The sequence below is a fragment of the Nycticebus coucang genome, chromosome 11 (genome assembly GCF_027406575.1).
Source record: "Nycticebus coucang isolate mNycCou1 chromosome 11, mNycCou1.pri, whole genome shotgun sequence".
Taxonomy (NCBI): domain Eukaryota; kingdom Metazoa; phylum Chordata; class Mammalia; order Primates; family Lorisidae; genus Nycticebus; species Nycticebus coucang.
This window is the reverse complement of record NC_069790.1, coordinates 104,050,814-104,077,553: the sequence shown is the minus strand read 5'-3', so window position 1 is coordinate 104,077,553 and position 26,740 is coordinate 104,050,814. Positions and strand designations below refer to the sequence as shown.

At 38.1% G+C, this 26,740-nt stretch overlaps 1 protein-coding gene across 1 annotated transcript in view; it reads left to right on the top strand.

Annotated features, from left to right (window-relative positions):
• Positions 1 to 26,740, top strand: part of CHCHD3 (coiled-coil-helix-coiled-coil-helix domain containing 3) — a 332,903-nt gene that overhangs the window by 212,059 nt on the left and 94,104 nt on the right. Inside the window, exon 5 of the mRNA XM_053609566.1 lies at positions 13,307 to 13,390. Within this exon, the coding sequence (XP_053465541.1) occupies positions 13,307 to 13,390 (84 nt within the window). The remainder of the gene's footprint in view (positions 1 to 13,306; positions 13,391 to 26,740) is intronic.

The following is a 26,740-nucleotide window of genomic DNA, read 5'->3' as shown; positions in this document are numbered from 1 at the left end:
AACGAAAATCATTTTATGGTTGGGGGTCACCACAACATGAGGAACTGTATTAAAAGGTCACGGCATCAGGAAGATTGAGAACCACTGAGTTAGAGAAAGTGCTAATTCTTTACTGTAGTCTAGAGTATTCTGTGTAAGGTGACAAATGGCAAGGGTCATAAAATATTCAACATTTAAAAAAAATTGAATAGTTGGCTAATATTGTGAATCTCTTAAATTAAAAAACATTAAAGTTGATGGATAACATTGTAAGTATTTGCAACACAATGTTTTGAAGTGTATATACTTTGTAGAATGGTTAAGTCTAGCTACTTAACAAACACGTAGTTACCATTTTTGTGGTGAGAGCTCTTCACACTCACCTCCCTTTGCATGACATTGTAAATTTTTACAGAACCAACCCAGAACTTTCAGTGAAATATTTCTCTTTCATCCTAATTGAGTTATGCATGTTGGTTATTTTTTTGCTTAACATATATTTCTAGTATTTTCAGTGAAAACGTTTCTGTTCAGCTATTGTGATTTGTAGTCTATAAAATCTTTTTCCACTCTACAGTACTCACCTCAGTCAGTAAACACCTGGAAAGGGATTGCATCTTAGAAGCTCTGTAGACGACTGACCCTTGCAAATGCAGTTGATGCATTTTATTATCGTGTGTGTGTGTGTGTGTGTGTGTGTGTGTGTGTGGTGGCTGGGATGAGGTGGTGGTGATGTTATGTGTGGAATAAGATGTTAAGAATTTTTATTTTGGGATTCCTTTTTATTCCCAGGTAGGTTTTGAAGAATATCTGAGATACCTTTCAGTATGTCACTTGAAAAGCGCGAGTCAAGATAAACCTGTTCTATTCTTAATTCACGACTAAGCAGCTTTATGATCCTAAAAGTATCTTTAACATTGAAGGGCCTTGGTTTCTAAGGTGTATTCTTGCCTCAGATGTATATAATTATTTCTCTTTTTGTCTGAGCCTTTCTGATAGCTGGGAGATATGGCATCAGAAATCAGTCACAGTTTGCCACGAAGATCATCACTTTATATGTGATATACTTGTGCTTGGTTTAAGGGTAGGAATCACTTTCCTCTGGGCTGGAATCTGATCATTTAGCTCCTCAGTCTGAACAGTTGCTAGGAGCTTTCTAGCATCTGATCAAATGCTGGATTAATGAAAATCATAGTCACAGGAGGATGATTTTTAAGCCAGAAAAGCAATATATAATTAAAATGATAGCTATAACCATAAAGCAGACAGGATGTTCGTGTCAGGCAGTTAATAATCTTCTGACTTTCTAGCAGACAAAACCAAATCAACATTGTGGGCTTGCTTTTTATTCATGGGTCCAATATAGAGAAGAGTCTGCCTGGTGAGTGCCCTTGGGAAGAGTCAGATATTCTGTGTTCATGAGGCAGCCCCTCCAGCTTGCAGATTGCAGGCAAATCTCTTGTCTGCTCTTGTTTCCTTAATTATAAAGGAAATGAAAATATAAAACTTCATGTAAAAGCTATCTGCAAGTTTTGCATCTTCAGATTTAACTAACCACAGATTGAAAATATTTAGGGAAATAAAACCAATAAAAGTAATGATACAACAATAAAAATAATAGGAATAAAAAAACCTAACACAGTATAACAACAGTTTGCATAGCATTTACATTGTGTTAGGTATTATAAATCATCTCTAGATGATTTAAAGTATACAGGAGGATGTATGGATGTTATATGCAAATACTACGCCTTTTAATATCAGTAACTCAAACATCTAGGGATTTGGTAAGAGGGCGTCTGGGAACCAGTCCTCAGATACTGAGGGACAGCCGTACTTCACTCTGCTGTGTAGTGAGGCTTCCTGTTAACAATGAGAGCATGCAGTTACAGGTCTGTAACAGCGACAGGTGATATTGCAGATTTTAAGTTGCCATTACAATTACATTGACCGGGGAGTTTCTTGACAGCAAGTCTCTGGTTAAAGGTATCCGTCTGGCCCAGAGCACCAACGGCTTCTAGAACTTGAAATCCTAGAGTTCTCTGCTAAAAATGATCTTCCCACAGCAGAGTCCAAATAAAGTGGGGATAAAACTAAGTCTGAATGAGCCAGGTCCGAGGACCGAGCTGGCCTGCGATTTTGACCTTCACATCAGTGTGGCCTCTCCAGTGGGCATCTGTCTGGCTGTTCGCTCATGCTCTTCAACCGGCTCAACCCAAGACCCGAGCAGGCTCGTTTCCATCCCACCTCATGAGTGCTGCCGCCTTCCATTCAGATTATTTGTCCTTTGGGTGCATGCTCTTCTTCCCAGCCTTTCCTTCTAAGATTCTTTCCCTTTTTGCTTTAAGGTTGAGGTTATCACTAGTTATTCTTATAACGATCTTACCTCAACCTTGTTTCCTTGGTCAGGTAAGCTGGAGGCCTTGTACAGAGGCTGAGATTTTTTTTTTTTTTGGCCGAGGCTGAGATTTTTAAGAATTGTCTCACTGTGGGTTTGAGGAAAATTGGAATGGTGGGAAGGACCAGGTACTCTGTCATCCCTTCAGGACCAGTGGCCATTGTTGAGGACTTTTTTAGAAGTAATTTTTATCCTTTAAATGCTTTTCTAAGTTTCACTTTTCTTAGAATATAGTACAGCTATATCTTACTTGAGGGTTTAGTTTTAAGATCAGTATATGAGGTGAAAAATTCTTCTGTTTTAAGTTATTCTTAAGAGTCCATCACTGCTAGTTATAGATCTTTTAATTCAGAGCCTTCTGTGATTATTTCTATTCTTAGGTTAAAAGTTGGTTAAAAGTAAAAATTTATTTTAATTATATTATCCTGATAAAATTTATGACTCTGGCTCAGTGATTAGGGTGCCGGCCACATACACCGGGACAGGCATGTTCAAACACAGCCAGGCCTGCTAAACAACGACAACTACAACAAAAACATAGCCAGGTATTGTGGTGGGTGCCGTAAGGCCCTGGTACCTTGGAGGCTGAGGCAAGATAAAAAAAATTTTTTTTTATGACTCTGATAACATAACTAGAACAAAAAGATTATTCACCTATTCACTTAATAAACAAATACTGGTAAGCCTTTATGACCCTGCTAATGTACTGACATGGATACAGTTATGAACAAAAGAGAAAAAGGTTATTCTTATGAGTCCATCACTGCTGGTTTTTCTTCCATCATTGGGTCAGTCAATGGGTTTCTTCAGTTGAGCATTAGATAAAAATGCTGGCTTTCTTTTAAAGGTTGTGAAACCTAAATAACTTCAGCCACTAGAATTCCACTCCCTGGGAAGAGATGCTCACCCAGCCGGGGTATGTGGGAAGAAGGCTCTGAGTAGACTGGGGCACGTCTCCTGTCCCAGGCTGTCCTGTGGAGTATGTGGAAACCTGAGTACGACGTAAATTATTCTCACTCCCTACGTCACCCCGGGCAGTTGAGTTTGCATAAGCTGAATGTGCATCTAATGTAATTGTACGGCCTCTATAAAGAGCCATAATGAGATGAAGATGGCTGATTATTTTTTTGGCCTCACTCATTTGTATGTAGAAAATGAGAACTAGGTGTGATTTTATTAGCAGCTATGAATTGAATTTGTTTTAGAAAAGTGACCCCTTCCAGCTCAGATCTGCCCTATTTGAATTTTCCAGATGGTGCTAGGTTCAGGAAGGAGCCCAGTGCATATTGTTAAGGCCCTGTTCCGGTAGTTGCAAACCCACTGCCAGTGCCAAGTCAGGCAGAGAGGGAGCCCTGCTGCTGCCACAGTGTCTGCCCCTGGCAACCAGGTGTCACACACACATCGTTGTTTCCAAATGTTGTTTAATGTGTGCTTGTTGCACCTAGCGATTTGGCAGGAAAACATACGCATTTATTGGATTTCCTCTGGCCTAGCTGTATAGTAGATGCAAAATGAGTAATTGAAGAATTGTTACGGTAAATGTAAATGCACAAAATGTGATGCTAGAAGGATCTTAGATCTTATTGAGCCCATCCCCGGACTTTTACAAATAAGAAAAAAGACCCCAAAAGATTGTTAGCAGCCAAGATGGAATTAAAGCTTTAATTGCCTGAGGCCTATAATTTTGCTTTTTTCTGCTCCATAGAATTGTGGACTAGGTAGTAGTTCCCAGGTCCAGTTAGATTTAGTTTTTTCTCTTTGACATGGAAGTTGACGTTTAAGACCTGCTCAAAGTTTGTTGTCATCATTTTCGTTTTGTTTTGTGTCATTTAGCCACTCTGATGATGTGGCACCTCTGTCTTGAGGTCTGGTGCCATTTAGCAGACAGTGTCAAATCATTGTACTGTGGGCTTCAGTGTGCGCTCGGGGTATTGATGCACAGTCTCCTTCCCTCTCTGTGTCCAGGTGCCAGTGTCGACGCAGAACCCTGTCTGAGGCTGTCCTGCTCTCTCCCATCCCTCTCTTTTCATTCTTCCTGGACATTTCCCCATAATCAGTCTCTTCTGCAACTGTGATTCTCGTCTACATCCCAGGAGACCCAAACTGACATAGTGTACAGGCGGTTTGGAAGACACTTTTGGTGAACTCTGCATTCACTCTTGCAGAACATCTTTAAAAATCTCTTTATATTGAGTAGTGCTTAAAATCACTATGTTTGATTAGTGATTTTTACATGATTTCTTCTTTTAACTTCATACCAACATGAAAAGAAATAGAGTCAGAGAGCGGTAGGAAGTGTGCTGCAGTCAAGAGGCAGGGCTCCTACACCCACCTCTTTCGATCTCAAGAAACCCTTAGCCGGTGAGTAACTCGGAGCTCACTTACTTCCTGTAAAATGAACTAGATGATCTCTGGATGTTTTTGTAGCTCTGAATGTGAAGTAGATTGAAGAAGTTGACTGGGCAATTGGTCCCAATAGTGCAAACATTAAATCTCAATTTAAACGGAACAAATACAAGTTAATACAAAGAAAAGGAATTCAGAAGTTGTATAGTAATTGTCTCCATGTTATTGTCCAATTTATTTGTCAGATCAGTGACTCCAAAAACCTTGGCACAGAAAGTATAGTTTAACTAGCATCTCCATGTGCAGAGTGCTTCTGAGACTTTTAATCTCCATGGTAAAACAAGATTACATGTAAGTGTCTGGAAATGGAAGTTTTATTTCCCACAATGTGGAATAAGAAGATGGAGACATTTTAGTATAATTGCACCTTAGTATTTCTTCCCACTGTGTACCACACCAGCTGTGGTTTAGAGCTGAGACCACTCTGCTTTTACATGTAATGGTAGCATTCAGGAGTTGATAACACCAATCTTTGCTGCAGCTGAATTTGATAATAAAACCCCTTCCGACTCCGAGTCCATGTGATCACATGGCTTTATTAAATATGGTCTACCACTTTCTCCTCTTTCAATTATAATTCTTAGCTTTAAAGATTTTAAGCTTGCTAATGATTCTGTGATGGAGTCTTTATTTATTTTATGGAATTTAGTCTTCTGGAACTTTATGTTTTATGTCCGGTTGCTGAATTTGATTCAACATGGTCTTTTCTTTCAGACTTGATGCCTGTGTGTATTCATTTGTGTCTTTCATAAACATATTGTAGCTGAAACCAGTGTCATTAGAGAAGATAAAACTGCCTTTCAGAACTCTGAAACCCTAATAGTTAATTTTGCTTTTGATTCAGCATTTAATGGTTATAATATATATATATATATATATGACTGTGATAGTGGACATATTTTTTAGATGAATATTGGGAGAGAAGCACAGACTATATGCCACTGAACCGAAGAGGTTAGCTATTTCAGCACCTTTCATATTGAAATTTCATGTTGAAATGTCATGTTACTTTGTAACATGAAACTTGTAAGTTATAATGGAATCACAATATGCCTTGTTCTCAGGAATGATATATAAAATATTTAACAACAGGTATGGCACAGTTACTGCCCAAGCATAACAAATGTTAAACAACCAGTACCAGTTCATGTCAACTGAATATCACTCCTGCCTGAACTGAACCATCAGTTAAATGGATTCCAAGTCTCATGTGATAGAACTTTGATTCTGTTTTTACCGAGAACTGTAGAAAAGAATGAGCTTCATACATGTTTTATACCTACTTTCCTTAATTAAAAAATGATGAATTATAACTTCCGATTTTTTCTCTTGCCAGATGTGATTTATTGCATAGACGAGAGCTGCCCCCATTGATTTTGTACATTCTGCTTTTGCAGTTCAACGCTGCTACCAGGTTATAACACAATTAGGCCCCAAGCCCTGTTCTACAGCACATGCAGACATTTATGGGACAAAAGTTTTTTAGCTGGCCTGAATGATTTATATAACCGGTTTTGTAAAACCCACTAATGTCTCGGGGTTTGGGGGTTTTCTTTTAAGTACTTTTCTTTTCAGGAAATGTTCACCTAAGGGTGATGAGGCTGCTTATGTGGTTGGCCTTTAATCCAATGGTTCTCAACAAGGGGCACTTTTACCTCTTAGAGTACATTTGGCAGTGTCTGAGACCATTTTGGTTGTCAGAAATCAGGATGCGGGGCTGGTGCTACTGGGCACTACAGGTGAGAGGCCAGGAATGCTACTACAGTGCTCAGGACTGCTTTCCACAACAAAGAATTGTCTGGTCCAAAATATCACTGGTGCCAAAGATGAGAATCTCTGTCATAAATGAATGGCTTGATTCAGGACTGCTCAGGGATCAATTCTGAGGCACCACCCCTAAAGTTAAAGCCACAGGCCTCATTGGATTCACATAACCTGTTCACGAAGCAGATGTGAGAGTATCTTTATACTGTGGCATCTAACCCTTATATCTTTTTGATAGCTTTCATTTTACTAATAAGGGCCCAAATGTAACATTTATCATGCTAGTTAATGGACCGTTTGCTAATAAAATTCTATTTCCACCAGTCATTTTACTAATTAGTAAAACATCACTGTTGATCAAGACATGCATGAATGAGCCTTCTAGTAGCTCCTCTCCGTTTTGAGCTTCCGATTTTGAGTTTCTAATGAGAATACTTTCTCCTTGCTCTTGGAGTGTGCTTTCTTGAGTAACAGGGTGGCAGCACCTAGTTCAGACCTGAAATAACACGTGCACATAAGTCATGCTGTGTACTCTGTGGCATTTTGAAGCATCCCGGAAGGTGTCTGCTTACTTTGTATGAGCTCTTCCCTCAGCGCAGTTTGTTTACTTCAGCTGCCTCATATTGAGTGCTTCCTTCATGGAAAGTACAGATCAAGGGTAAGACCTAATAGATCTATCTTTAATAGATCTAAAGATATAATAGAGAGAAATACAGCCTGTTTCCTGTCTCAGAGTTTACAGTTCAGGAGGGCAGCACAGTGGGTAAGTAAATGTGTGTGATACAAGGCAGATCAGAAAACATGGGCTGTAAGAAACCCATTGGAAGATTTTATTCGATGCAAAAGAAGTAGTAGGGGTATGATTTGGTAAAAAAACCCACACGAAGAAAGTCACATTCAACAGCAGTTTTGGAGTATTTGGAGCATGGGTGCTGGGGAGGGTTGGTACGTGGCCACAGGTGATCGAGCAGAGCCAGGATGGGCATCTGGGTCTCCTCTCTGTTCACCACCATGTCATAGTGCTAATAAGTTCTGCATTATAAAATAAACTAGGAAACAGAAGTAAGGGTGAAGTTTTACAAAATATCCCCCAAACGGCAAGAAGAAATCTTACAAAATTGGTTTAGATTAATCTTGCTTCTTTTATGGGGTACTGTGATCTTCATAAAAGGTATTAGAAAACTTCTGGGAAAATTTAAAGCTAAAATACCACAAGGATTACCTTTCATTCTAAGTTATGTACTCCAGTTGTCTCTTCTCTTCATTCAGTTGTTGGCTTTACATTTTGTTTTCAACAATCATCTTTACCTCTGCTTTCTTATTTCAAAAAAATAAGCAGGTATGCCCCAAAGTTGCAGAGGACATACTCAGTTGGCGATTTCCAGTATGTTATGTTATCAGTATTGAGAAAGCTGAAATGTAGACCAGGGTTCTTGAAACTCTTATGGGAAAGACAAAGCAAACAAAAACGAACTGACTTGTTCCTGTCCTGGGGTCTTGAGTATGAGTTCCACACGTAAGATAAAGAAGTCTATTGAAAGAAGTTGCATCTCTCCCCTCTAGTGTGTGTTCAACTTGCCTGAGGAAGATGGCATTAGTGGACGTCAGTTCACTAGTGGACGTCAGTTCAGTTTCATATTTCAAGCTGGGACTTGCTTACAGCTTATGCTTCTGCCTATAAAGAGTCGCTGAAAAGTATGATAACATAATAATAGGTTGGGCATCATTTAGGTTCACCTAGATGAGTTAACTTCTTGAAGGTCACATTCCGATGTGGTTTGGAAAACAGTGCTTTAAACATAATTCTTTGTTTATTAGTGTCACTTGGTGAAGGCTCCGTGAACCCTACGCAGTTTCTCATTCATAACACAAGTTGGGTATTGAACTAATTGAATACATGGCTACTTTAATTATTCTGTTACAGCTAATTGATATTCACAGTGATTATGTTCTACAGCTTCTAAATGTAATGTTACAAGTTTATGGCTCAGCCCCTTTGATATTTTCACTCTTCCTCTTTGTTTTATGTCAGCATATCATTTTATTAGATTCATATATATTGTTCCTCACGTATTAATGGTTCTGACAAGGAATAAAGCTTTTCTTCTACTCTTATTTGCTGATTTACCTATATGAGTTGATAGGTAGATAGATTGTGCCACAGATTATCCATATCATTGTGAAAGGTTAATCTTTCTCAGTTCATTATATGTGTATTTCAGATTGTTTATAAGACTTAGAAGAAAAAAATATATAGTGATTTCCTATTCAGAGTGGTGCAGAGTTACTGCCTTATCGCAGTCCGACACTTCTGGCTTCATGGTCTGATCCCTTGGAAAACTAAGCAGATACCTCCTTTGTTGTCTATCTTGAGCTGTTGTAAAATCGAACTCTGACATTTCAAGGAATTTTGTCATTTAAAATACGCAAGTTTTCTACAGCGCCGAATCTTGTTGACATTCCTTAACATTCCTTGTTCTTGATGTGTGAGGTAACAATACCTCACCTCTGAGCTACGTGATTTTGATGTCACCGAGTTCCCAACGTCATGTACTTTGAGCCATATCTGAGCCCCCAGGAGCAACCACAGCAGGACATAGCAATGCCGAAAAGTTTGCGCTATGAAGACATACCGAAGAGTACATATGGGAAGGTACACTTCCTCTCAGCACAGCAATCCCAGTGTTCTCTAAAAAGAAACAAGTCTTTAGGGAACTAAATGCATGAATAGTTCATTGTTAACCAAGCCACCAACACTTAGTTAAGATATCAGAGTGTTTATGTTTGAGTTTCTTAAAACTTGATTTTATTTCTTTTATTTCTCTTGCTTATGGGATACATTCTAGTTTTCTATAATGATCCACTTAAGCACAGTCTGTCATGTTTTCAAGGCCAATCCTGTTATCCCAAATCTAGCAAGATCTGAAAACCAATCAGTGCGCATTTCTTCTAGAAATAGCAAACAGGAGGTGGAGGAAAACCTTTTATATTCTTTTTTTTCCTAAGAAAAAGTCTATAGCAATAAGTTCTGTTGTAATCCTCCTTGCTTTTATTTGTTCATTCGCAGTGGTTCTGTATCTGTCAGAGAGTTCTACAGAGAAGTTTTATTTCCAAGCTTTTGGTTTACTGCTTTTTCTTCGGTTGAGTGTGACTTTCCATCCTCAACAGCTATTAGCTTAGTCAGTGTATTCGAGGCTTATTTAAGTTTCAGGATTCATATCGTGTGAGTTTTTCTCCTGGCATCGCATTAACTGTTTCAAAGTGATGTGCCATTATAGTGTTGTGGCCGTGATTCTTACTCTGTTATTCTTCCCAGTGGATCTCAGACTATTGATTCTGTTTGTAATCAAGGGAAAGATTGGTGAGGCAAGCCCAAGTTAGATGTTGCTGGGTCTTTGAAGGGATCCCCCCACCTCTGGCCTTCAGCGTACATGTCCGCCCATTTGGAATGTTGCTTTAAAAAATTTCAAGGATTATATTTCAGAAAAGCGAATGAGCATATTTCTGTACATCCTTCATTTAGGTTATAATCGGCTCTTCAAAGTTAAATTTGTTGATTGGTGTAGTGTCCTTCGTGGTGTCCTCAGCTCAAGCAATGTAGTTGTAGCACTGAATTCTTCTAGTGTTTTCTAAATAACTAAAATGGAATGTCTATATGATTCTTTGTGTTTTTTTAAATCTCATTGTGTGAACAAAAGAAACATTATTTAGCATGGGCGCTCTCACGGCCGTGAGAGGTAATATCATACATTGAATGGGGGAGAATCAGGTGGTAGATACATTGTGGGATTATCATGGAAATTGTCTGACCTACTATCTATAACTGTTAAAGTTGTTTAAAAAGATTTGAGGGGTTAATGGAATTACTTAATAATAGTTCACTCTTTTACATACTGTACTATGTTGACATTTCCAACTCTTAGTCAAGGGTAAACATGTATAATCTTGTTTAAAAGATACTGTTTTCTAATTACAGACGTAATAACTGTTCATTATAAGAAAAAGGGAATAGTCCCAATAAGAAACATGCATATCACACTGATATGTTGGAGTACTTCACACTTTCCCCCAGGCCTGTATAAATTAGACATTCAACCTTCTCTGTCCTTCTTTCCTCGCCTCCATTTGTCAGAACTTACAGTACATTCTGTGATTTGTGGTCTTTTTCCTCACCTGATATTTTGTTGTAAAAATTAATTATTCTGTTAAAACTTCAGTTTTCAGTGGCTTTAATGTTTGATCATATTGGCGGGGGCAGATTCTTTTATGTAATCTCCTGTTGTTGGGCCTTATTTTTATTTGGTCAAACCTCTGTTGTTCATACTTGTTTCTCCCTTTAAATAATACTGATTGTATTTTCTTAGACATAAATTCTACTGTACTTAATATTTGCTAGGAATGAATGCCTGGGAGTGAAATTGGTCATCTGATAAGGTTAATGAAGATGTATGCACACATCCATCATTTTTAGTTAGTTGTATAAATTTTGATATGCTTAATTTGTATTTATTTAAAAATTTTATGTTCATTCTTTTTGATAATTAGTTCTATGAATTTTGACAGATGCATACAATTGCATAACCACCGCCGTAATCAAGAAACATAATCTGTTTCTTCATCTCAAAACATTTCTTTTCTTTGCCCCTTGACTATAAAGTATGTCTATTTTTAATTCTGAAAATATAAAGAAGCAAAATAAGAAAATAGAAGCCACCCATAAGCCTATCGTTCTGTTGTAACCTCTGGCGTTGTCGTTTGATAGAACGTCCTTCTGGGTCGGTCCCTTACACCCCTCTTCGCGACAGAAGAAGAGGTCAGACTGTGCTTCCTGTTGATAGTGTTTTTCTTTTCTTTATAGTAAACTTTGAGTATACATATTATTTAACCATTTCATTGGTTTGGGGTTTTTTTTCTTTGAGATTCTAAGTAAGCTTATAATGAACATCTTGGCACATTGCCTTAATTGCTTAAGTGCGTTATGGAGACTTACTACATTTTGTCAGATTGATTCTGAAAATGATTATACCAATTCACACTCTGACCAACAGTGTAGAGGAGAGCCTGTTTTCCTATATCCTTGCCAGTATTGAGTATTATTATCTTACAATTTTGTCAGTTTGGTAGCTGAATAATGAAACTCTTATTTTACTGTGACAGAGAGGCCCTGAGTGAGCATGTGCTATGAGAAAGGTGGCCCTGATAGACTTGCTTATGGGTCACCACAAACCTTAAATTTGTTTTAAAAAACCAAAATCAAAAACCACAGTATCTGCAAAGTGCAATGAAATGAGGCATACCTGTACCGTAATTTGTCTTTTTCCCATTTCTTTAGGTCTTGTACATTTTCTCCACACTTAGTTTTGTCTGTCAAAAATTCTTTCTCCATTTACTTTGTCTTTTACACCCCAACAGTCTAATAAAGGTTTTACTGTGTTGCACCAAGGAGTAATGAATTACATACTTGAATATCATTGTATTCTTCTCTAATCTTAATGTTTTTTTTAATTCATTCACATGCATTTAAGCAGCATAGATTTTTCATTGAAATCTTCTATTCGAATTGTAATAGCACAGTGACATTTAAATGTATCCCGCGTTAGCCATTTCTTATTTTTTTCCCCATTGTCTTCTTTGGTTTAGATTTTAGATATTATCCATCATATTTCTCTATGACATTAGGAAAAAATAATACTTACATTGTTAAATAATAGTTTGTTTGTTTTTAACATGCTGCAGGATATTGAAGACAAAGTAAGTAGCAAAACATGCAAATGGGTTTATTGAAATTAAGCAGATGATAGGTAGACAGGTGTCCTGACATTTGAGCCAGGCTTCACTTGATCGCTTAGCAAAAGAACGGTACGTAGCACGAGGATGGTAGTGCAAAATATATACTTGCTCTGTTTCTTATAAGTAGTAATCAGGTGTGCATTCAGCATTCGCTGAGCAAAAGGTATGTTAAAAACTTTACTTTGTGTGATATTGGGGGGGTCTCTCAGAGATAAAAGTGAATTAAACCTAATATTCCAGATACCAACAATAGCATAAGAAATGCATTTTTTACTAATCTTGAAAAACATATATAGGTAGAAATTTATTGCTTGTTTTTTAATTTTAAGAAAAGTGATTTTGTAAATTTAGAAGAGGGATGACTAGAGGTTTTTAAATTTCTTCTAACCGTTTTTATTTATTATCATTATTTTAAGTTATTGAAATAAACAATTATAATAGTTCTTGCTCTCCCATCTAACACAACAAATTCTTTGTAAAAGGAGAACTAGAATAATGTATATATTTACAGGTTAGGTTTCACAGGATAATTTTAAGAACTCTCAAAATCAGTTTTATGTATAAAATGTTAAGGCTTTTTAATTGTTCAAGAAGGTTACTAACAGTGTTTCTCATGCTCAGAGTACAATCACAGTTTTTATTGCGCAAAATATTAGTCCTTGAAATTACTCTCTGAAAGAGAAGTTATGATAAATAACACAGTATAGTGTGTTATGTTCTGTCATTTCCAAATACATTTGGACAAAGTAGGACACAGCTGTTACAGTTAAAAAAAATACAATGCACACTTATTCTTTACATTTAAATACATCAATCATCATCTCATTAATCCTTCTCTATAGATTGCAAAATCTCTAATAGATTGCAAAAATCTTGAGCTTTGTATAGTTATTTCTAATGCAATTTATAATCTTTCTTTGCTGCTTCTGCTTTTTCTTGATATAGTATATTCCTCATTTCCTTTTTTAGGCTAAGCAGCTGGAAGAGAAAGACCGAGTGCTAAAGAAGCAGGATGCATTCTACAAAGAGCAGCTGGCTAGACTGGAGGAGAGGGTAAGGCTGTGTCTTGTCATCGCTTCTCTTCTGTCACCACATCTGCAGCTTTCCCTTAAGTAAATTAAGAACTATCACTGCATTTGCTAGTTAAAAAGCAGCCAGGAAGTTAAGAAGCTAAATAGGTAGTTCATTCTATCTGTGAATGTCATTTTTTTCTGTGGTCCTTTTGGTATGGTTGGTTACATCATTACTGGTTCATGGATGCGTTTTACCACTTAGGAACTTACCCACATATTTTTTCTTATAAACTCTGTGTTGCCTTCAGGTGAAACAGTACAGTGCTATTCTTGGCTTCCCCAAACACTGACTGAGTTTGAGTACATTCTTAGAAATGGTAGTGTTTTTAAAGATGTATTTTCTTTGTCAATACTGTTTTGCTGCATTTGTAGCTAAGAAATGAGAAGTAGCTCTTCTCTTTCAGTGCTATTATTCAGCTCCTGTAAATTTAGAACTAAAAGAGAAGAGGTAGGAGATGGAGGGGAGATGGTACATCTAATCAGAGTGGACCTAGAATTTGACAGAGATGCGAAGGAAGGAATTAGGACTGGAGTAGAAGAAAGCAGCGTCTTTAAGAATGGGAGCTTGAGCACCGCATTGGTATAGATTTGATATCTAGATTCACAGACCAGGTTACAGAGTGGGCTCTCTTCCTTTTGATTGAGACCTCCCCAAATTTGATTTGGTTAGAATGTGTTATTTGATAAGAAAGTAGGAAAAAAATAAGAAATAACTATTAAACTCCCCTTAGCACAGTTTTTTATATGTTAAATGTGTTTATCATCTCCATCTGTCATTGGCCTGAGTACTTCTTGAATGTAGGGACTATTTTCTCATTCATTCAGCTGATAGCTACTTAAGCACCTCATATAAGTCAGGCCCTGGTCTAGTGTCAAATATGTTGCAATGAAGGCAGTGAACTAAACATCTGTTCCCATCGAGCTTAAATCCCATTAAAACCAGTACACCTGTGGATGGCAGGTTGTGATAATTTGGAGAAAAATACAGCAAGGAAAAGGCAGTCCAAGGGCCCCGGTGGGACATGGTTGGATGGAGAGGAAGGATCTATCTAATGGGATGATATTTGAGAATAGTACTGATGTAGGAGTGTGCTTGGCATGTTAGGGATGGCCAGAGGGTTAGTGAGTAGAAAAACACTCAAGCTGATGTCGTGGGCAGGAGTTAAAGCAGGAGAGAATTAGTGAGGGTTTATGACAGTAATTCAGAGAAGGAATGGCCATGGCAATGGGCCAGGTTATAAGCAGTGGAAATGATGATATGTGGCTGGATATTTCAGAGGTAGAACTGACCAGATTTGATGATGATTTGGAACATAAGTAAAAGAAAGAAAACACTAGGTCTCTGGCTTTTATAATAACTGGAAAGGTGGATTTTCCATGGGAGAAGACTCTTAAGATAGGGGCTTGAAATACAGCTGGTAGAGAAAATCAGGAGTTTGACTTTGGATATGTTAAGTTTGGGGCACTTCTTAAGATATTCGGGTAGAGATGCTGAATAGGCATAAAGTGGAATGGTTTTCTTTGGGGCAGTTTGTTCTGTAAATGGCCAGATAGTAAATATTTCCATCTTTTCAAGCCATGAATGGTTCCATCATAGCTGCTCAACTCTGCCTTTGTAATGCGAAAGCAGGCAAAGCCCATATGTAGGTGAATTAGTTTGACTATGTTCTAATTTATGGACACTGAATTTTGAATTTCATGTAATTTTCACATATCATATTTTTTTTCAGCCATTTAAAATTGTAAAACTAAAAGCAGGTGGTGGGCTTAGGTTTTGGGCACAGACTCTGATGTCAGATGCCTTAGATTTAAATCCCTGAAATGGCATTTACCTAATGTGCAATGTGGAGCATCTTAATCTTTTCGTTTTTTCAGCTGTAAAGTGATACTATAGTAGTACCTACCTCACTAATTTGTTAAAAGAGCTACTTCTCATAAAGCACCTCTGATACCCAGCACAGAGTAGCCACTCACAGTAGTTATTATTTTACTTCTGTACTTTGTGTTGTTGTGCACCTGACATTTATAGTAAATGTTGGCTGAGTAAATGAATGAAAGTGAAAGTTTTTTTGGGGGGGGGTGGGTGATTGACCTAGCTCCGCTTTTCCACAGCCAATGATTGTTTTCTTTGCCATCACTTTACTATGAACTTTATGGATTTGCCAATAATCACTGCCAGGTACAGGAAAAGGCACTGAAAAATATTCACCTGTTTCTCATAGCTCCACCATTTTGATGGAGACAGTTCAGTGGCTGGTACAAGGGTCTGGGAGGGCTTGTTCTTGACAGGTTAAGCTTGTTGGCTTGGCAAGTATTTTGGCCTCAGGTAGAACAGGTGGTAGAAGATTGGGGGCTACAAAAGCTGGGAAATGCCAATGAGCTTAGAATCCTGGCATAGGATGGTCATGCTGGTATTGGTCAACACTGAATAACGTTGGTGTTTAATAACGTGGTGGAAAGAAGGTTAATCGGAGTCAGCAGGCATATGTTTGTTACCTAGCTGTTGGGCAATTCACCTAATCCCAGGATAATACTCTGTTCGTTGCTCACTTTAGTGGTTGTGGGGCAGATAAAACAATCTATGTGTAAAAGCCAAAAGCCCTTTGAAATCTGGGACCAACTTAAGTATCAGCCACTGCCATTAAAGACTACTTACTTTCCATATGTACAGGGTACTAATTATCAGAAAGTTACTTTAGTTTTATCCAACTTCCTCATATCACGTCTTCTGCCCATTTCTATATAGTCCTGTTTTTGTTTATTACTGGCAATCCCAAAGTATGTAAGCTGAATTTTCTCCAGTTGGATGTCTTCCAGGAATATGTGAGAGACATTTTGGTCTCTAATGATGAGGCATCTTCTAGGCTTAATGCAAAAAGATTGTAAAGAGGTTTTCTCTTGTATTGTGGCAGCAGTGAAAATTACAATGTCTAACCCTTTCGGTTAGGAATTGTGCACACACTCTGTATTAAAAGGTGTAAAAGTGCTGAATCCGATAATGCACAATATAAGAAAATAATTACAATACTATGATAACTTGCAGAATCATTTAAGTTACTGCGAAATCCAGATTGCCTGTGGTTTAAAAGTGGATATCAGCACACCTCTTTCTCCCTTTTAACCAAATGAAATGATGAAACCAAAAAGTAGATAGCAGGTGGCATATCATCAATGGCGAGGGAAGCATCCACGAGTCTTTCACAGCATCATTCCAAGGGTGATCCCTGAGATGACCTTACCATCTGTTAATCAACTAGATTAACAAACAGTAATGTGTGTACATTACCACTTGTTGATAGCTCATAATTTTATTACTGGAACTTGAACTATTCGTTTTTATTGGCTTGATGCAAATTTCTTTTGAGAGTATGAATCAAAGTCTGCTAAGCATGTGAACACATCTAGTTCTTATTATAATGCAGCTGGTTTTGCTTCTCGGACAGACTTCTACAAACTTCCTATCTATTAGATAATTCCCATGTGTGACTGGAGCTGTCTCTACCCAACTGTTCTTTAATATGAATAGAGTCTCCTCGGGAATGTCAGATCATTTTTTCCTTTCACTAACTCATTAGGAGTAATGACATTGGTTTCATCCTTCTTAGATCCAGTATTCAAAAGCAAAACTCTTTACTAAGAGAGGTTGAAGAAAAGTTTTTCATATCCTAGGATTTAGCAAGATGGTTGATGAGAGGGAGCTTTCACCAGAAGCTGCTGTCCAGAAGGAGAAAAGTTGGACTGAAGTGAACTCAGAGAAGTCCAAAGTGGGGAGTTGAAAAGTTTTTGGAGTCCTGATTGCCTAGTCAAAGGTTGTTAAGTTATCAAATGGCTGTACACTCTCTTTATGATGCTGCATTTTATTTATAATAATTGTGATTAGTTACATATGTTTATCTTGTAAACTCCTTGAGAGCAGAGTTCATTTTCTTCTGCATCATCTATGATTCACATAGATGTGAAAATAAACATTTATCTTTTAAGAGCATTGGAGGCATCACTCTTGGATGTGTGGACTGATTGAAAGATTGTTTGAGAGCTGGTGCAAGAGACTTGGAGAGTATTAATTCATTGTTGGTGATTTGATGAGAGGATTGCCCAAAGTAGTTTTCAAAGAGAAAGTTCTTACATGTTTTTAAGAAGTATTTCCAAGTCCCTCAGTGAATTCTGCTTTTTTGTTGGTTTCTCTAACTCAATTTTATTGTTTTTACAACTTAATTTTTACTTTTTTTTATAATTGGCAAATCCATAATGCTGTACACCTCTCATTATGATGCCGCATTTTATTTATAATAATTGCGATTAGTTACATATGTTTCTCTTGTAAACTCCTTGTGAGCAGAGTTCGTTTTCTTCTGCATTAGCTACGATTCACATAGGAGTACAATGAATGAATCTTAGATTTACTATGCTTACACTGTGAAGTTATGGTAAGCAGTTAGTGTGTAGTTTTTAAATATACACAGAATATTTGGTATCTGCTTCATTAGTGTTTAAATTAATGATTTAAATTTATCCTCTGAGAAAGTCAAGTTGAACCACCATTATTATCTCAGCAAAGAATAGCATTCAGTGAACATTTTTGTTGTGTGAGGCACTTTATATCAATTATCTTTTTTTATCCTCCCAAACAGCCTGTGAAGTTGTCCACTCTATGGTTTAGGTGAAGATCCTAAGGTTTAATGTAACTTGCCCAAGAATACACAGCCCAAGATCGTGCAGCCAACATCGGATCTGGATTTGAGCCAAGTTCCATACTGAGCTTTTAGCAGCAGTCCAGTACTGTCTTTAATATGTGTGTGTTCTGTACTTAAGAAGTTAAATCCTTCAGGTTATGGTATCAATTCTTGGGTGGTAAGATAGCTCTTTCTGGCTTCTAATACAAATTTTAAGGTCCTGATGCTACAATTTGATTAACGCTACCTCATAAACTAAAAGTGTTAAGCATTGAAAGTGCATAATTTGCCCCCAGGATTTGGTACTTCTTTGGAAAATTTGACCAAAGGATAGTAAATAAGTAAATAAGGTCTTACTACCTAGCAACTCTGGCATGTACCTGTAAGAGTCATGTTAATATCTAGTTGTGTTTCTTTGACTTTGAAGTAAGAAATTCAGTCATTCAGGCAGAATTAAACATTTTTTGAGGTCTTTATGCATTTACTCATACTTTATCGTAATATTACTACAGTCATCTCATTCTGACTTTTAGAAAGAAAAAAACTTTTTTTTTTTTTACTTTTGATAAACCATTTTGATGATTATTTGAGTCTGGATTATCTGCATGTTCTTCAGGAAAGTGTGTATTTTCTAAGAATCTGTTGCTCCTGTGGGAGGAAGTGAGAGGAAGGACCAGGCCACAGCGTACCAGAATAGAATCCCCAGCCTCCCAGGAGTCTTCCCGGCTGAAAAACTCCTACCTTCCCCTGGAGGAAGTCTTGAAGACTTGAGCTCTTTGATGGTTAGTGTGTGTTGGCTGTGTAACTTCTCAATTATGAATTTGAATTGATTTGCTCTGCTGAATCCATTTTGCTCTAGGCTTTCCTAAGAATGGGGGTTTTTGGCACAGCGTGAAAGAAGATATAAAAAGTCTTGGTGGCTTGCGGAGCTGAGAGATCAGAGGGTTTAATTAGGTATACTTATAATGTTCAGATCAACTTGGTAGTGTGGCTTTTTTTTTTTAATTTTGGAGAACTTTGCCCTTGCAGTTACTTGCATTCTTAACTATAAAGATAAATTTGTAAAAGTGGCCATTTTAAATATTGTTCTGCCTATGTACTGTACACAATGGAAGAATTGTATCAACTATTTTTGTTAAGGTAGTTTTCGAAGGCATATAATCAAATAGAGGCCTGCTTGTCTCTAAACATAATATCTACTGTTTATTATATGCTTACTCTAGTAAGGACCTGCTAAGTGTGTGCTTTCCTTCAGAATTCTTTCCCACTGTAGGGAGTTGGTATTTGTTGTTCTCTCGGCGTGGGGCACAGGCTGTCTCAGCTTTGAATAGCTGTCTCTGACTTCCTGACAAGTTTTAGCCTTTCCTAACAACGTATTAAAGCCTAGAACTTTCAACCCTGTCTGTAAGGGCCAGATCAACCTGTTTATATGTTTTTTAAAGCATTCTTCTATAACTAGTATACCCACTTACATGTTAACTTGCGGTTTGACTGTCTTTCCATTCACCTACCAGAAGTTTCGTGAGGGCAGACATCATGTCTTAGACACCTGAATCCCACACATGGTATATAAGTGGCAGTGTGGCCGGGGTTGCTATCAGTTCACACACACCTGGATTTCAGCATCTGTTTGCTTAGGCACTGCATTAAATCCCGTGGAACGGAGAGGAAGAGGGAATTGTACAAGCCGGGCAAAAGAGAGGAACACAAAGAGAATGGTGAAAAATAAATTGCCATTAAGAAGTAAAGTACATTACTAGTTTGTCACCTGTGGAGAGAGTTGCTAATTAAATTCTAAGGTCATGCTTACATCAAATGAGCAATTTTTTAAAGTCTCTCACTTGCGGTCGATGACATATCTTTATTGCATCATAAAGTGTTAGTTTCATCTGTATGATTAATTGGCTTTTGATTGCTTGACTACTTCTTCATCAATTAGTACCTTTGTTTCTGTGCTCCTCTGCAAAGCTTTGGGAAAAAATAACGCCGAAAAGATAATAAAGAGAAATGACAACAGAACAGGTTATTGTCAGACCAGTGTACTCTTTATCGTAAGAAATTATTGTGCATTTTTACTGCCAGATGAAATCTGTCATTATAAAATATTTCAATGAGTGAAGTTGGGTCAACCTTTTCAAGGGATTAATTAGTACTGGATAGACTCACAATTAGATTACTGACATCTGAGATGCTAAAACATAAACAATCCTTTTTTGGGGGGGATGGGGGGAGATAATGTCATAACTTGGTTTATTAAAAACCCTTTGATATTTCCTCCCTAAGGAGTTTTCTTTGTTTTTTTTGTTTGAGACAGTCTCACTTTGTTACCATGGATAGAACGCTGTGGTGTCATAGCTCACAGCAACCTCAAACTCTTGGGCTCTAGCAGTCCTCTTGCCTCAGCCTCCTAAGTAGCTGGGACTTACTACAGGAGCTTGCCACAACACCCAGCTATTGGTCAAGAGGTTGGTCTAGAACGTCTGAGCTCAAGTAATCCACCCACCTTCGCCACTCAGAGTAATAGAATTATAGGCCCGAACCACTGCACCTGGTCCTAAAGAGCTTTCTAAGCAGTTGTCAATGATTTTGGTCATGTGGTTTACTCATTTTTTTTCATACAATGTGCCATATATATAGCAAATTTTACACAATAGTGAAGAGTGTAACTTTCTCTGTAGATATGCCTAATGTAGGTTATGGTAGCTTGCACTTGTTATCCTAGAGAGATATATTATTCCTTTGACACTTGGAAATTTTGCGCCCACTTTCTCATTCATGTTGGAATCAGGGCAGATCCCCCGTGGTGTCTGCAGTTACCACGAGTTGCAGAAACAGAGACGAGGTTCTGTGGTCCAGGAACTTGGACATTAAAGGCAATAAAAACCAGCATCACTTTTAATTGTGATATCGTAAGCGACAGAGGTTTTAGTAAAGTGGCACTGAGTTACTCCCTATTTTTTTTTTCATATTAACAAATAATGATAATTCAAATAAATGCACTTATATGTTTATTGTTAGGTAGAGAAATTAATGAAGCCCAGTGTCACATATCTTTTATTAATGTAATTGACACAGTATTTATAGCTTAGAGGAAAGACTGAACTATTTTACTCTTTTTTCCTGCTTTCCTAAGGGAAGTTTATTATTGCAGATATTCCAAAAGTAACAAGCGAGATGAGTTTTTTCCTCCTATTTTGTTCTCTGGGGTGGGGGTGGAGGGATCAATACAGTCTTGTGAATATAGGGGTGGGTCGTATCCTTAATTCATTATTCAACAAATCCTCAAAATGCATTGGCTTTTCTATTAACCTCTTTGAAATTTTGCCTGAGAAATGTGGCTTAGGTAGCCTTGAATTGCTTTTTTAATCTGGCTTTAGGGATATAACTTAAATTTTTTTTCTGGGGTGAGCTGTTAAAAGCACGTCTAGGTAAAATGATCCCCTTAAGTGGAGCCAATTTTTCTATGTCTAACTTTAGAGGAAAGATTTGCAAATCATGGGATCAGCACTTAATTTGGGGCTCTATTTACCATGTAGGTTGTCAAGAAGTATTAACCTTAAGGTAAGATGAGAACATGGAGTACAAAGCTGTGAGTTGACGGCACACAGTACACTGGGTATTAAATAGCATTATCCATCCTGCTTGCTACAGTAAATAGGATTTCACTATTATGATGTGTCAGGGCTTTCAGTGAAATCAAATTTACAAGACACTAAACTGCCATCCTCTCTGCTGAGCAGCTTTATTCTGGGATCTTGCTTTCATATTAATCCTGTTGGTAGGAAATACTTGTACCAATTGTGCATGGAAATTATAATTTAATGATCTCTTCCTTTTCTCTATTCAGAGCTTAGAATGGACCACTGTGCTTTGCAGTGATAGCCCCAGGGCTCTAAGAAAGAGATAATATACAGTTCGGCTTTAAAGCCCAGGATTGCCTTTCTGTAAGTGCTTGTAATGATCCTAAGTGCTAAGATGCCAACAATATGGGATGCATACTTTCTCAACTCTTCACATTTCTTTTACCTCTTGAAAGACTATACAATAAAATAATTAGATTCTGTTTACCCTGATGGTTTTTTAAAATGATATATACCACTTGCATGGGTAAAGATGAGGTAAGAAATAAAGTATTATGAAACCCAGGGAAATTTAATTTCACTTTTAAGTATTCTGTATATTTTGGGGAGCCTCAGCAGGCTGTTTTATTTAAAAAAACAATTACTCCCTTTCCTTTCTTTCATATCCTTTTCCTTGCTGTTAATAGCAATATTGCTGCCAGGAACTCATTCTGTGTTTCCTGTGTTTGAGATTGAAAATGGCTAAAGCTCTTGAATTTTCTTTGTATCCCAATTTCAATATTAGTGATTGTTTTGTTTCTTGATATCCTGTTTATTTGTAAGTTTCAAATGTATTCCATTTAAGCAGACCAGCCAATGCTTATTTTCCTATTTTACTGACTGAAAAATTAAAATATGTGAACATTAAATATTTTTTTAAAGGAAATTGCAGGGCTTGTGTTAGAGAAAGTGCTCTTCAATCTCAGTTTTATGTTCAGACCGTGAGACAGCTGTGCTTCTATAAGAGATTTTGTTTTGACACATTAGCTTCAGTTAGCCATATTTGGTCATTAAAACATTTGCAAATAATATTAGAAGTGCCCACATCTGAATCTGGCATATAAAGTGGGTTTGCTCAGTAAGGTCAGCCTGTAATGAAGGGAACCCAAATTCAATTTGGCTCCAGAGACTAAGATAGGATTTTGACCTTGGTCATTCTTAACCAGAATTTGAGGGGCTGGAGGGAGTCCTTGGCATTCACCATTCATTCCAAAACCCATTTATTAATCTCCTGTAGTGAGCCAGGCACTGTTTGTAGATGCAGTGAGGGATACAGACGTCACAAAGCCCATTGGTATCTGGTGCAGAGCTTTTCATCAACACAGTGGCTCCAGGGAGGCTGTATCAGACTACTGTTTTCCAGAGCAGAAGTGTTTTGTGAGGAGTATGTGTTAACTTTTAAAGGTCTAATGATCATGGGATTTAGAGGGAAATTTAGTGGGCTGGAGAGATCCCTAAGGTTAAATTCTCAGATATAGATCAGATGCACGGGTTGCCTCAGTTCTCTCTGGAAATAAACATTAATAGGAAACATTTCCCACAGTGCTGATCACACATGATAGGTACTGGATATATTTTAAACAATGAATGTGCTGTCAAGGAGTGGGGTGGGTTCCACAGCCAAATAATTTTAAGGAATGTTGGGTTTAACTAAGCTGGACAGGTTTCTTTTCTGCAGACCTTCTCAGAGTTTAGATGCATTTCGAGCTTCCAAGATGAAGATACTTCATGCCACATGTCAACATTAAACTTAAAATCTTTCTTTTGAAAAACATTTATTAATTTAGCCCCCAGTATGTCATCTGAGATTTGTGTGCCCTACATAATAATACTTAGATCCTACATTTTTTTGAGTCCTTCACTTGCATCCTAGGATGAAAAAGTGGAGAAGCCATAGAATTTTGCTGATAGAATTCCTAATTTCAGGACTTCTGAGGACCTGCAAGGATTGCCTCCTTTTGCACTGTGTTAAAAACAGATGGACAAAAGGCCGTCTGAGAATGCTAGAGCTCCTTGGGTGGGTGTTCTCTCTCTCTCTCTGAATTCTCTTTGTAATCCTTAGTTTCTCTAAGAGCCTTTGAGAAAGCTGTGGCCCATAACAGGCGTCTCAATTTTGTATTTATCTGCCTATTCTCAATTCAAGCTTATGTTACTCCAGCCTCCTCAAAATTGGGAGCAATGGGTCGTGGAGTTTCTCTTGGACCTTCCCAGGTCAAGATTCAGAATTGTGCCCTTTAACCCAAGAGTTGTGTATCTCTTTACTTGAATAAATTGGTACAGGGCTTAACAGAATACAGCCAAGCATCAAAAGGTCTGAGCAAGAGTTTTCTTCTCTTTCATGAAATGAAGTAGGAGGGTAATCTAATTGGATAAATGTTTAATTACTTTTGTGAGTTTTAAAAAATAATCTTCCCACAGTGTTGCCAAGATTTAGATCTGGAGGAGCCTGGAAAAGGTTTATTGACATCTTCTGTTACTTCACAGCCTCAAGTTTTCTGTGACCCTTCAGAAATTGCTTATGGGACTTGCTCTTATTTTGTGAAGATGCAGTAAAGTTTGTTCGCTTGGGATGGAAAATGTTCCTTATTTCCAGAGAAAAAGTTTGATGATGGTCAGTAATCACGTGCTCTGTAATTTAATTTGCCTTCAGCAAAAGTTAGAACTAGATTCAGACAGAATTAGCAAGACCCTGGTATTGTCCACTCATGACTGGTTGTGTTTGTGTAGCCTCTGTGTGAGCGGGGCCTGGTCTGTTCCCTGCAGTGCCCCCAGCACCTAGGCTAGTTCCTGACCCTTAGTAGGTGCTTGGTAAATATTGGCTGAATAAATGAATAAAGAAGCTGTCAGAGGGTCACGGTGGCCCGAGTAACTTAGAGATGCATCTTCCAGGTTGCTTAGTGGGCTCCTGGCCTCAAGGTGCACCTTATCCTGCGTGTCTTTGCAGATTCAGGTGAGGGTCCTTCTGTCCCAGTGGTGCCACCCACTGCTACTAACATAACAGCCTGTCTTATCTATGTAAACTTAATACAAACCTCAGCACACTAACTACTTTTAGAGCAAAATTTTCAAATAGATGACCTCATACTGCCTAAGCAATGTTCCCATCTATTTCTTCTACATGACCGGGGGCCAGGAGGGGTTGGTATCAGTTTCATCCACAAGCCTTATCCTAAATAGAATCCCAACTTTATGTATTATCCCCAGACTATGCTTTGCGTGAACGTGCTCCTGCGTACTGAGCTTAGTGTACATCCTTGTTGTTTCAAGGTCGTAGACCAAGACATGTAATACCTGTGTTGTCAGCATCAGCCGCAGCATCATTAAAGCAGTTACCATCCACTGAGGGATTATTATACACCAGCAGTGCTTAGAATTAATTAACATAGTACTGGATCTTATCCCTAGAACAAAGTTTAGAGGAAACCACATTTGCTCTTCTCCTCCCAACCAATTGTTGATTTTGTTGTCAGAGATACTGAGTAACTTGCTCTGGGTTTCCCATCTGGTGCAACTGGGCCTCTACCTTCCTCCACACTGACAGCCCCTGCTTCTGTGTGAGCGGTGGCTCACTGCTAAGTTCACACGTGACTTTTGGTCTTCAGTTTATCATGCATTTCTCCTTGTTCTTACGCCTGCCTCCCTTTAAAAAGGCTGTTGGTGGAAGTGGGCATGACTTTTTTTTTTGTTTAGAGCCAATAGGGTCAAGCAACAGATTCTCACCTAAGTTTCTCTTGGCAATATTTGTACTTGGCTTTTTTTTTACAAGTGGGTTGCGTTTACAGTAAAGAGAAATACAGGGCCTACAACTAATTGGTATGGCTGTAGTCTATAGGCACAATGGATAGGAGGGAACCATAAAGGATCTGCAGATTAGGCCATCCTCCTCTGAGAGAATGGAGAGAAAATAAGTTGGTCCTAGAAATGCTATGAGGAAAAAAATAACCAGAAATTACAGCTAAGCCCAGGTAGTGGTGAGACAACAAGTTTCACCTGTCACAGGCCTTGAACCTCAGTGTCCATAGGTGCCCTACCTACTCAGCCTGATGGTTTAGATTGCGTACCTTTGAGTCCTGGGGTATAAAGTTCCTGCAGATTTAGATTATAGTCACACAAATAAGAGTTTACTGTCACTTTTATTTCTAAAACCTAATTTACTCTTGTTTAAACTCCCTAGTTCCAGACCAGAAATGTTTCTCCTATCCTAGAACTATTTGAACTTCACCTTCTCTAGGCTCTGCCTTGAAATCAACTTCAGTAATTAATGAATCTCAGTAAATACATCACACGGTTAACTACCCTTCAGCCTCTCCGGCTTTCAGCCTTTCTTGGTGGCAGGTTTCTCTCCACCTACTGTTTCAGCGTTCCTCACTAGGAAAACCTCCGTGCCTGCTTCCCCCTGGGCATTCCTCTGCCCTGTGCTGAGCGTTCACAATCGGGGGATGTCGAGCACCCAGGCAGGTGCCTATGATGCACGCAGTGATGGAAGCAGACACAGTTGACCTCTGGCATCTTGTCACTTTTTCTTGCCTGCTATCTCTTGTTAATATTGGAGTTCCCAGAATTTAATTGTGATGTAGTTTCCACCTTGGTGGATGGACTGTATGTGATATGAAGTAGGGAGTGAAAGTAGAAGGAGAGTCGTTAAGGCTGAGAGGAAAAGAGCCTTAGGTTATCTCCTTGTTAGGCCAGCCGAGGAGAAGAGCCCTTTATCTATGTCTCCTAACTATGGTTATAGTGAAAATATACCTGGAAATACACTGAGTACTTCTGTAGTTCAAGAAAAATAATACATAATAAATTGTGAGCTGTCTACTCTCTCATGATATATAGTTGCACTAAATTGTAGAAATTTGGCAGACATCCCTAGAACTATTTGTTAAAATTCAATTGTATGTAATTGAAGACAAACACTGTTTTGCTGTCTTGCTGTTGGGGACATTAAAAAAATGATATTATATGTCATTTGGAGCTGACCTTGAACTCATTTCCCAAAAGATTAATGTCAGAAAGACAAAAGGTTAAGTATTTTAGTCTGGG